Genomic DNA, 12,455 nt, shown 5'->3' on the forward strand with positions numbered 1-12,455 from the left:
TAGATTGAAAGTCGGAAATATTGTATGCAAAAGTCGGAAAAATTTCGCGAACCAAGTGGACAGATTCTACGCGAGAAACATTATTATACACGTCACGTTATTATATCTCTAATTGTACTGATCGTCGAGTGTCGCAATAAACTACGTAATAACTTGGCTAAAAAGAAGGAAAAAAAAAAACACGAGAAAAGAAAGGGTTAAACTAGTAACTCGTGACGACTTTAAAGGATGCGGTCTGTCTTCTTCTTTTTTTTTCCGCGAAGCCAAGTCAGCGAAGTGTAAAGTGGGCTCTGTTTCTTGCTGTTTAGGATCTAACTGTGCGGCATAGCCATAAAACACCGGGCCGCGTGCGGTGGGAGCTGCTTCTACGGTCGACAATCTACCAGGGACTAAATTGTAGCGTTCGTGCCGCCGCCGTTTCATTCGCGCGAGACCCGGGATCGATCGTGCCGCCGTTTCACGATTTATTATCCTTATTACCGACAATTATTTCAAGTAGACGACCGCCTCGGGTAACGCCACGCCGCTTTTTTCTCCAACCTCGGCCGACGACTTAATAAACGTTTATCGCCTAATCGGCTGGCGTGCTTCTCGTTGCTTTATGCGCGCCACGACAAAACGTTTTATGCATCTGGCACATCTTGAAGTACTCGTTAATCACGATCGGTTCCAGCTTACGTACGTACGTACGCCGCGACGACGGCAAAAACGCCACTCTCTCTTCCTATTTCTTTTTTTAACAGTCCAACTATCTATCACTATCAATCACGATATGAGTATCGGTAGTTGTTCGTTTACCTGGCTGTCGTTGTACTTGCGGTATTCGTAGGCACGTTTCACCGACATGAAGGGACGCTCGTTCACGCTCTCTGCACGCGGCCTTCCCAGAGTACCAGTTCCGGCGGTACCATTGTACTTCCGGCTGCTGGAACGTTGCGGAAGCAGAGGACTGGCTGGCGCTGATGTGTACGGTGCCGGTCTCGTTTGCGTCTAATGTGGAATTATCAAGAAATTAATTAATTAATTACAACGTAGGCGACTGATGGTAGAACTGCCAGAGTAGTCACGAATAATAGTGGAAAAAGAAATATCGGAGTAAAGTAAAAATCAATTTGCAATTGTAGATAATTAATAGTAGAAATACAGAGACAAAGTGAAAAATGATCGACGATTGTTTCATCGTCTCTGTTTCTCACCTGTCCGGAAGTGGGGTTGACAATCCACGTGTCGTCGTCGTCGTCGAGCACCGCGGAGTCGCTCGCATAACCGTCGTGCCTCATTCTACCTCTCTGTAAGCTTCTCAGTTCGCCGATCATGCGATTTCCAGTCTCCTGTCGCCAAAGTTTCCCCGGGTTCCTTTCGTCCCTCCTCGCCGCGAGTTTCAACTGTTGCTGCCTCAGCCACGATAATCTGGGAACAAGAACAGGAGGGCATAACCCGTAATAACCGTCCAATTGTCTCTAGTCTCCGACCACCAAAAAAAAGATTTCCACTTTGACGAAAGTTCTCCGACCAAGGGAATTTTCCAAAGAGACAAAATTCCAAGTCAATCCCGAGTTTTCCAAGTTTCTCGGATCGGAAATTGGAAAGTTTCGTTTCTACAGCGTCGGGGGATAATTCTTTCGCTCGACGAATGGCGAAAGAAAGCGCGACGCGCGATTCTCTCTCTCTCTCTCTCTCTCTCTCTTTCTCTCTGTCGCCTGTCACAGATTAGAATCTCCGCTCGACCAGAGCACAGCAGCTGTTTCCATCCAGAGAATCGTGATTCCTCGCTTTCTTCGCCCAACGCGGAGCTAGTCGCCGGCTCGAGTTACTCGCGAGTTTCGCGAGCAGACGACGCGAAAACACGAGAAGCTACTTTCTCGGGGTAGATGGAACGCGAGACGCGTGCGAGGTCGTGTAACAAAGCCTCGTTAGAAGAGGCCACGTCACGGTCTCACTCGGAAGAAGAAGGCCGGAATCAGGACCTCCTACCAAGATAGATCCTGGATAATTGCATCCTGATCGATGAGGTCGCTTCGGGCCATCGATTTCTGCCTGCGTTCTCGTTCGCGGCGCTGCCGCTCGTAATAAATCGTTCGGTACCACAAACCGACCGCTTGTTTCTCCTCTGCTTGGGTCGTTCCTCTTTTTGTTAACGTCTAACGAAATTCATACCTATATACATATATATATATATCGTTGGAACGACCACACCCTTGCCATCGAAAAGACGCTGGCTCGCGAAAGTAGACTCCTGCTCAAAAGTCTATTTATCACGATCAAGATATAAAATATATAATAATATATTTTATACATTATAGATAAAGTATAGGTAAAGATAAAAATATAAAATATAGATATAAAAAAATGTAATAATATATTTTATATATTGTAGATAATATATATAGATATAGATATTATAGATATCTAAATTAAATAGATATTAAATATCTAAATATAGATATTACAGATAAAGACACATATCAATTGAATGCCAAGTTTACCAAACTGAGCAGAATTTGCAATTTACTCGGGAACTGAATCTGTGCTTTGTGTACCGACGTTACAGCGTGGAAGTAAATTTCATCGTAATGAAGATGTAAATAATTCCGTTCGCTTGCAACGATAGCCTCGCGACACGGCCCTTCAAATTCATTCACGATGCTCATCAGGGAATAGTCGAGCGAGAGAGGGGGATTCGTTTACGATGCAAGTATTAAACTGATGTTTAATGAAGCTTGCGGATTAAAGGATGAACGATTGTTCTGTTGCGCCGTTGCCGAGAGTCTCAGGCGCGCAAGTCGCGTTTGGATGAGAAGTTAATTTGCCCGGGAGATCAAACGGCCGTTGTGAATTTCTGACGGCGAAATAGACATAAATAGGATTTCTCGGTACTTGGTAGATTCACGGGAAATTAACCCTTTCATGGGGAGGGAGAGTAACGAGCTCGGGGAAGATCTACCACAGTTGCGAACGCGAAACTGGAACACTTGGAGCGAGCACTTCGTGATTTCTTGTTTCTCGCGGCTGTATGCGAAAAGTGATTGAAACCAACCAAACTGTTGTTGTTCTCGATTTCATTAGGATTTGCAATTACTCGAAATACTCGAGTACTGCAGAGAGGACCGTCGCAAATCACCGCGGTTGATTTCTTACTGTCATTTGATTCCTTTCAGAAGATAAAGTTTTAGAAATAGGTAATAAATCTCTGAAAGAAATCTGAAAAATATCTCCAGAAAGCTGACCCTTATAGAAATAAATTTTTTCAGCCTTTGAAAGTTTTTTCCTTATTGACTGCTGGCGCTAGTTTCCACAATTAGGAACACTTTTCTTGCTATATCGATATTTTCAAAATATTTAAAACGGCGATAAAAAAACACATAACCGGGCCCAGAAATATTCATTCATCCGTGACTGTTTCTACGCTTTTTCTCGTTAGAATGTATTAATTAAACCGGAGCGTAAAGAATCGTCGTTCAGAAGACATAAAGTAACGAGAGAATCCCATAAGGACGCGCAAACAAGCGTAATTTGTTACAACGACGCACACACGCATGGGAGTGAAATTAAAACGGCCGTCTTCCATCTGCAAAATAAAAAATCCAACGACGCGAATTTACGAGAGCGCGAGCGTTCTCTCTCCCATTGAAATAAACCGGATGCTATCTCGTTCTCTCGGCGCAAGACTCTCGCGTTTCGAATAATAAAACGCCTCGTTACGTTCATGCGATACTTCCCTTTTTGTTTCTTTCTCTTTTTTTTTTCTCCCCCCTTGGGCACGCGACCTGTACTTTCAAAATCGTTTGCGCTATTTCGCGTGTCGGATACGAAGCAGCTTCGTTTTCCAGCGAAAACTAACGCGCCAACGAGTGAGCCTGTTTAAAAGCAACAACTACGAATCTAATCGCTGGACTGCTAAATTTTCGACTGCGTCATTTTTACAATATACACACTTTCAGATTGGTTTCAAATTCGTGTCACGTTATTATTCATAAAATTTCAAAACGATTCACGTGAAAATTGTCCGCGACGAGTGAACCAAGTACCTTTATTGGCAAGTTAAAGATCACAGGTGGTGTGTGTCAAGACTTTAAAAACTTCAATCCATTCCAATATATCCTGATCAATCAAGTCACTGTTGATCACAATACGTTCTCACGATTTTTGGAAATAATAAACGCGTGACACCGCTCTATATAAAAAAAATAGCGATTTCATAGTAATTTGTACCACCATTCACGAATGATCACGAGTTTAACAATGGCGCCTCGGTCGAGAGGTGATACTTGGTCGATGAGGAGTACCGGTGAATTTCTCACTGGTCTGAAAAGAAAGAAGGAAAAAAAAAAAAGAAGGGAGATGGGCTCTTTTTTCCGAAATAATAGCGCGGCTAGAAGCAAGGGGAACACCGGCCTCTCGGTCTAGGATAGTCCGGAAAGGACGTCGGAAACGCGAGCTCGTCGAGGAAAATTGCGCGATGGCTTTACGAGCCGCTTTTGTGCGCTTGCTTCTACTTCGAATGACTTCCGTATCCGAGCGGCGTGCTCTGCTTCTACGAAGGCTCCGCCGGCGATGGAAAAATTGCCAGCGGAAAGAAAATGCAGTTGCAGAAGCGCAGAGGGGGGAGGGGGAAACAAAAGCGAACCGCGAGTGAAAACGAGAAGAAGACGAAGAAGAGGGTTGGAGTCTCGTGGCGGCCGATTTAGCGCGTTTCGTCTGTTCTATATTTATAATTATGTCAGAGAGCGGCCGGAGTCCCAGAAATAGGAATCCTCTCTCTCCTTGTATCTGTTTCTTTTTTTTTTTTTTTTTCTTTTTTTTTAAGCAAGAATCTTCTGTTTCTCGTGGTTTCTGTTTCTCATTCCTCGCATATGGCAGACGTCCCTTAATGGAATCAATCGTCGATGGTTTGGGTTAGGTAAATTCCAAAGTGGTTGTGAAAAGTTAAATTTAAACATTATCGTACTTATCGTGGCATTCAAACACTCGGATTTCAATTAACCAGACTCAAATATATTTTTGGTATCGTTCGCGAACGAAATTCAAATATAATTCCCGTGCAATCGTAAACTGTGCCGGGGAATGTGGATATTAAAAATTTTCATACGAACTGTCCAAGGACCGAGAATCTGGTATTGAAAAGAATATATATTCATAAAGACAATGGGGAAAAATCTGCTGCACTTTGATCTGCCAACCACGTATTAAGTTTCTAAATTGCACCGTCTGCTGTAACGCTGTTATCCCTAAGGTAAATTTATTCTATTAATTTTAAATCGAAGATCAAAATATTTTTCTTAAATTGAAGTTTCTAAAAACTAAAATTTATTAAATTTAATAATTTTCCCAATTAGATATTAATTTAAATTTTATATTAAATACAAAAGTAAATTAATACAAAATATCTATAGAACCTTGTCGTCCCACAAAAAAATTTTAACATTTTTATTAAAATTTTAAATTTATAATTTATATATGAGACAGTATATATTTCATTAATCCCCTCATTCTAGATTTCATTTAAAAATCAATTGATTATGCTACCTTTCTACAGTTGTTTAGTAAAATGTAGAGACAGGAGAAAATTTCTTCTCTGTCGCGAGAGCGAACGGCGTCGAGCAAAGCGCAGACAGTGGCCGGTACTTCGAACGATTGTTTCAGAGGTATACAGCCGCCGTAGATGGAGTTTGAACAGCTACGCGTCGATCGGGAAGCAGAGAGCCAGGATCGGATGGACAAGGAACGAACGGTGAAGCCCCGAAAGGAGAGCCTTGCTTCTTTGCGCGGCTGAGAAAGCAGACCTGCCAAACGTCTGTCGACCTCCTCGACCATAAACGACGTCGCCTGTTTCTCCATCGTAGCGGATCGCGGTTCTTCATAAATATCCAGGCGAAACTCGCGGTTTCGCAGGCTGGCCTGCTTGGCCTGCTCCTTGGTCTGCCGCAGAATGGACGTTTATTTTCACGGCTCTCGGAGCCCTCCAGCGACTCTCGATATACACAAAACGAGACGACTATTTTACGAGACGACTGCTCCGCGCGTCCGGTTCGACGAACTCAAGACTGCACACTGCTTTAACAAACTTGTTAAGCATTTTCAGCCGGGACATTTTGCTTTCTCCTTGTCCCCCGGCTAAGATTTCGTATCACGAGCATCAACCGGCGCTGGTTCACTGACCGAATTACTCGCCGCGCCCAACAGAACTTTTGTCGACTCGCTCGTCGTGACAATTAGAAGATAAATTTTGTCAACGACGAGCGAATATTTCTTTCAACGGTGTTGTAACACCGTAGCTGGGCGGTGTAGATTCGTCGAAGAGCTTCATCGTCGCGATCTTTACCGTAAATGTGAATCCACGCAAAGGAGTCAACTGCTGGCGATATTTTTTCGACCGAATCTCCCGAACGATGAATGTGTAAATGTAAAGAAAGTTGGCAGTACAATAAAATATTAAAGGAAAATAATGTAAAACAGAAGAATCTTCTAGGATCGTCTAGGACTTGCGAAATCCCCAGAAAGAAGACTGTAAATGACACTCGGAAGTAAAGACGAAAGTCAATTGGATTTTATGCGAACTACGAAACGAATTGCAGCACGTTTTTGAATAAACGTCGAATCGTACAGGTGTGTAATCGTATAATTAATAATTATATATATTCTTTACAGAAAGAAATAGAAAAAGTCGTGCATCAAACGGAGAGACGTCGACTCTGCTACGCGCGTCGATACATCTCCAAGTTGAAACGCAATGTTCCAGAACGGCGAATTAACGAGACGACAATGCGCGGGGTCGTGTTTGTTGCTCGTAGTATCCATCCTCCGACCGCGAAACTCGTATTTCATAACGCGATACGACGCGTCTGTGCCAACGGCGTCCGCATCCGCACCGATACTTTTCTCTTTTCCATTTGGCCGGGCGACGCGACAATGACTCACAACGACCGCGTTTGCCATTCCTGGCAGAAATACGACGACCGCACTGCGTCGCAATCGCAGTCCGCCTATGGGTAGACAATTTATTAATTGTCCCACCGGCTGATCTCTGTCCTCGTCTCTCCGCCGTTCCCTCCCCTCGAGCTTCGTGATACTCTTTTGCGGTTCCCGATTCGGAGGATGAGTTGCAACACTTCTCAGTAGACGATCATCGCGTCGTCGTCGTCGTCGTCGTCTGGAAGCTCTGCCAGAGGAATGGCCCACTTGCACTCGTGTCGAGTCTTCCACGAGTCTTCGTGGTAGACTCCACGAAGGAAAACCTGCTAATCTCTCTCTCTCTCGTTTCACAATATTCATCGAGCGTGTCGAAACGCGGCAAAGTGTGTTTTGCCTCGCGACGTATTATTATTAGAGATGGAGCCAGCGTTTAATTATGGGATTTGTTACACGCGACCGAGGCCGCACGATGTTAACGCCGGCCGGGAACATTGCCAGGAGAAACGTAGCACCCCGTAATCAGTTGGGGAGAATATACAGAGAGAGAGAGAGAGAGAGAGAGACAGAGAAGATGGAAGCTTCGAGTTTGTTCGAAATGGTAACTTTTCGCCGAGTATCTTGACGTCCGAGTTTTTCTTCGCGAATGATTTTATAAACGGGAGTTTCGAGTTTGTCGGAAGTGAATCAGAAATAACAAGAAGACTCTACCTTTCCTGTTGTAATTACCTCAAACGAGATCGTTCTTCCTACGAGCCGAGCAGAGTGTGGAAGTTTCAAGTTTATCGAGAGTAAGAAAAAGTTCGAAAGAAAAGATTCCAAAAGTTCCTCTGCAATTAACTTCAACGAAATTTTTCTCCGGGGAATATCTCATAATCCACGAACACGGACGAATTAAAGCTTCGAGTCAATATTTTCCTGAACCTGTTTCGAACTCGGCATTATCGTGACGAGTGAAACAATAATGAACCGTCCCGATGCGAACTACGAAACTTTCACTCTACTATGAATGGAATTACTTTATTATTTATCTTCTGGACACGTAATGCGCAATTTTCCATGGCTAAACTAAATGTTTACAGCCGGAGCAATTTGTTCCCGGCTAACTACATATTCACGTCGCGTTTCTCTTTGAATCCCACTTTATCTCTCGGAAAAATTCCCCCCCCCCCCCCATGTTACGATATAAACGAACAAAACTATCGACGAGGCGAGCAACGTGCTTTTTATAAAAGTTATTTAATATACAGCGGTCGCAAAAACTTTTGCAGATACAAAGTTTAATACCAGGATGCAATTAATTAATATATAAACAGCGTGCAAATATTTTTCATAACCACCGTACGTATCGACTTAACAAAGATCACGTTGCTCCGCCGCTATAACTTAATGTAAAAAAAAAAAAAAAAAAGGAGAAGAGAAAAAAATATCATAATTCACTCACCCGTCCACGTGATCGGAAGTGTTCTTCGCGGGACCATTGGCGAACTCGGGCGGAGGATCCGGCGTGTTTGGGCTCAGGGGACTGATGGGTCTCCTCGAATTCTCCCCCAGGATGTCCTCGAAGTCCACCACGGGCGCTGTGCCTCGTACAGACGCCTTTCTCACCAGGGATGGCGACGAAAGCTTCTGATGTTTGATCATGTCCGACGTGGCGCCGTACGAGAACGGCTGACTCGTCTGTCGTGCGTGATACGGGATGTCCTCGTCGATGTAATCGATATTCCCAGGTGGCGAGAACGAGTCAGCGTGTTTCCTATAGACTTCCGTGGTGGCCTCGGCGATCTTTCGATCCGGCGACATGCGATATTCGCACTCCTCCCTTCGGTGCTCGATTTTCACTGGCTCGCGGTACTCGTTCTTCAGGGTGCTGTAACTGCTGCTCGAGTTGTACGGCGGGCTGGAGTCTTTCGCGGTGCTGTAATTCCTGTACGAGTCCTTCAGCGTTGAGTAGGTCGACGGGGAATGGCTGCTCGCGTGGCTGCTGTAGCTACGGGTCTCCTGAATGTACATCTTCTCGCTCCTGTCTGTTCTGTAGTCCTCTGACGGAGGATCCGGCATCGACTGTGCCCAAAGAAAGATAGAAATATAATTCTTATTGGCGGAATATTATCTTCGTTATCTCGGTAAATGGCGTTGATCTAGGCGTGGAAGACCTTCCAGGATTAATATCCAGTGATAATTCAACGTCTCTATTACGTAGTGTTTCAAACTTACAAGCTTATCTCTATTTTCAAGGAATTGTTCGTCACTTGTTGTCTCGTATGAAGGTAACAAATCAGACTCACGTTTGTGACACTTGTTACAGTTAGACTTAGAATTGTTGTCTAGACGCTAATTGTTAGTTGTTTAGACGCTAATTGTTAATTTATGACACTGGTTTATGGGCGTACCTCGACAGTAAGCATCATATCATGAAGAAGCTTGTCGAGATCACCATGAGCCTGGTTATCCGGCTCCGGTTCTGGTGGACTAGGTCGTTGCGGTGGAGCACTGCTGATGCCGCTGTCCATGGAAACTGTCAATGGCGAGCCACGGGCACCACCGGCAGCACCCTGGTGTACCACAGCGTACAGGGATCCATCTATGGGACCGCAGGTGTAACCCAATCCGCGAGGTGATGTCTGAACGGAGGAGCTCGAAGGTGGTGGCGGTGATAATGGCGTTTCCCGTCCTTCTGAACAAAAATTACGCGATCAGATCGAGTTTCGTGTTTGCTCCGGTCGGCGTTAAACGACCGATGATTCAACCTGACAATAACGAAGTTTGTTTCAACAGTGTTCAACAACGCGAGAACATTATAAAAAAATAATCTTTTAACAGTTGGAGGCAGACACTTTTTAAAAAGAGAGACAATTTTAACAATAATTTTGTCAATCTGCGAGAATTTCTCTTTTAAAAGATATCGAAGAGTGATGTTAAAGAAAACTGAATTTTTCATTCGACGACTACTCGTAGCAAAAAGAAAAAAAAAAAAAAAAATTCCTCAAGCTTCTCCAGCTTTGCCACCTCGAAACGAAACGGAACGGAATTCGGTCGATCCTACTCTCGACTCGCTGGCTACTAATTACCAAAGTGCATGTTATTAACGCTGCTGCTAATTTAATGTCTCGATGTCTCGACGTAAACGGCGCACTCGAGTCCGCGAGTAATAAGGTTGCTCGCGTAATTTCCTACAGACGCCGAGGAACAAAGGGCCGTCGTTAAGAGGGAACAATCGACTGTAAATCGTTGACCGATGGAACTGGCGGAGACTAATTGCGAGCCAGAAGGTTAAGAACCGAGGAGCAACTTCGGATCTATGTGCCCTCCCCCTCCTGCCTCTTTCTTCCCTCTTCCAGCACGTCGCGCCAATTTAACGCTAATCCTCGTCGCTCGTGTCACGCTAGAATAATTCGCGTGCTCGCGGTTGACGTAATATCTGTCGCGGTCGGTTATCCGTCGGATCGGGAGCGTGGAAAGCCGAGGTTCACGCTTCAGTCCCCGGAGCAGATGGAGGAATTCCCGTGACGCGTGCAATCGTGTCAGACATCTCCCGATAGACACACAATTGTTTCGTGAATCCTTTCCTCAAAAATATATTTCTCCGACGAGAAATGTTTAATACAATGAACACCGTAGCTTCTTCTCGCGGCGATAGCTCGAAGCAGACGGGCGACGAAACGGAAATGACACGCAAAGATGTCCCTTTCAAAGGGGCCGATGTAAGCGCGTTCTTTGCGTTCCGTGCGAACGAAGACTGAAATCGAAGATGAAAGAGAGAGGAGAGGAGTCTAGCTTTTAAAGAGAGGCTCTTCTAAGAGAGGCTTTAAAACACGCCGACACTCGCGGATACGCCATTAGCCTCGAGCATTTCTCGTCGATGGTTTCTGCCTCTCTGCCGATTCTAGTGGACACTCGCGCGTGTGTAGGTTTTATTAGAATTTACATCGGGGAATTAATTCCTCGATCGTGGAACGTAGCGGAAAGTATTTTTTGGAGCTACGAAGTAGAAATGCAGAAGCAACGAATTTTCTGAGAAACTGAGACGCTGTTCTGTTTTTGCGCTCTTTCATTTTTCAAGGGCTCGATGTTTAAGGATTTAAAGTTCCTTGCATTTTTAATCATCAGAGACGATAGAGTAAAAGAGACACAAACTTTTAAGGAGGATCCAAAAATACGCTGTTTTATATGTGAACAAAAATATTCAAATGGCCATTTTGATCATTTTGAGAGTTCCAGGTAATTTAATTACCTTCCAATTCGTGTCGTGATAATCCTCAATAACCCGAAATAGAAATTGGACGAAATATAAGAAAACGAAAGACGAGACTTCTTTTGAAGCTACAAAACGGTAGGTACTTCACTTTAACTAAAAATGATCCGGCGCTCGACTCAAAGGAATCATCCTTGCTCCCGATCTTAAAGGACGAGACAAAGCAACCACGTCATCGTGCCAATATCCATCAAGATCGTTCCACAAAGGACACCGGGTAGATCCTCTTTGAAGATCCCCCACCACCGCCGTTCCATCAGAATTCAATCCGCGTCCGCTATATCTGGACGACGCATCTTCTCGAAAGCCATAAATCATTTTTACTCGCTTCCTCCTCGCTCGGTTCTGTTTTCGCGGATAGAAGAAGCGAGAGAAACTTCTTGGCCAACGTCGTCGGCGCCGTTCAATCTACCATTGACCAGCAGATGGAACGCATTTAACACCGGCGCGCAAACACGAAACACACCGCCAACGACCAGCCTGTTGCTCGCGATCGAGATCAGAGGATCGTTGCGAGGCTCTTTCGCCGCGTGGACGAGCGGTGGGGCTTCTAAATGGCGTCGGCACGAAAATGAAAACGAAAACGACGTGGTAAATCACTGGAGCGAATATTTGCGAAGCGGCGATAAGAAGGCTAGAAGTACCGCCACGGCACTGATACCCTTATCGTTCACTTTTTCGCGAACAAGGAGTCTTCTTCTCCAACTGTGCGGCGACGCGATGCGTACATTAAAATCTAGTCAGCGTAAACTTCTTCTGGAGTTGTCATGCATTTCTTCTAAAATGAAGTTTAACTTGTTTTTAATGAGATTCGCAAACGATTGCTGTATCGTGAGAATTTTTGACTCGAGAGATGAAGAAGAGAAAGAAGAAGGAGAAGAATGTTTTATGCATCGATCGATTGCCACCCGAAGGAGAAGACCACCCAGGTTCGTCTCGAGGAAGCCTGTCCTAAGGGTAGATTTAAGGTTTTCGAGCGATTCGGTGGAACTGATCGTTATTCATCTTGCCTGAGGTAAGTATAATATCTTCTTCAAAGTTGTTGTGTATATGTAGCTCTGATCGCACGAATTATGCGCTTACTAGTAGTCAAATTGCTAGAAATAAAAAGTTGAACAATCCCCCAAAAGAATTATAAATATCCTCTTCGTGGGAGTCTCGATTGATTCAAAACGATCGCGATTAGAAGCGACCCAGGCCGCGGTCGGTTAATTTCTATCGACTCGACGTCGCGGTAGAAGGGCATAGATCACGCTAATCGTCGTGGCAAACATCGAGGACGATGTTCAAT

The 12,455-nt window shown here is 44.6% G+C and overlaps 1 protein-coding gene across 12 annotated transcripts in view; it reads right to left on the reverse strand.

Annotated features, from left to right (window-relative positions):
- Positions 1 to 12,455, reverse strand: part of LOC122531154 (tensin-1) — a 174,341-nt gene that overhangs the window by 7,529 nt on the left and 154,357 nt on the right. For 11 of the 12 annotated variants that reach the window (XR_006307208.1, XM_043658831.1, XM_043658828.1 and 8 more), the window contains 4 exons: positions 9,303 to 9,586; positions 8,354 to 8,973; positions 1,197 to 1,410; positions 799 to 990 (listed from right to left, as the gene is read on the reverse strand). Coding sequence is in view for 11 of the 12 variants with exons in the window: in XM_043658831.1 (XP_043514766.1) it covers positions 799 to 990; positions 1,197 to 1,410; positions 8,354 to 8,973; positions 9,303 to 9,586 (1,310 nt within the window). In the remaining variant the exon portion in view is untranslated. The remainder of the gene's footprint in view (positions 1 to 798; positions 991 to 1,196; positions 1,411 to 8,353; positions 8,974 to 9,302; positions 9,587 to 12,455) is intronic. The other variant, XM_043658830.1, reaches the window with a different exon arrangement.

The sequence above is a fragment of the Frieseomelitta varia genome, unplaced genomic scaffold, assembly GCF_011392965.1.
Source record: "Frieseomelitta varia isolate USP_RPSP 00005682 unplaced genomic scaffold, Fvar_1.2 scaffold_379, whole genome shotgun sequence".
In the NCBI taxonomy this organism is placed as follows: domain Eukaryota; kingdom Metazoa; phylum Arthropoda; class Insecta; order Hymenoptera; family Apidae; genus Frieseomelitta; species Frieseomelitta varia.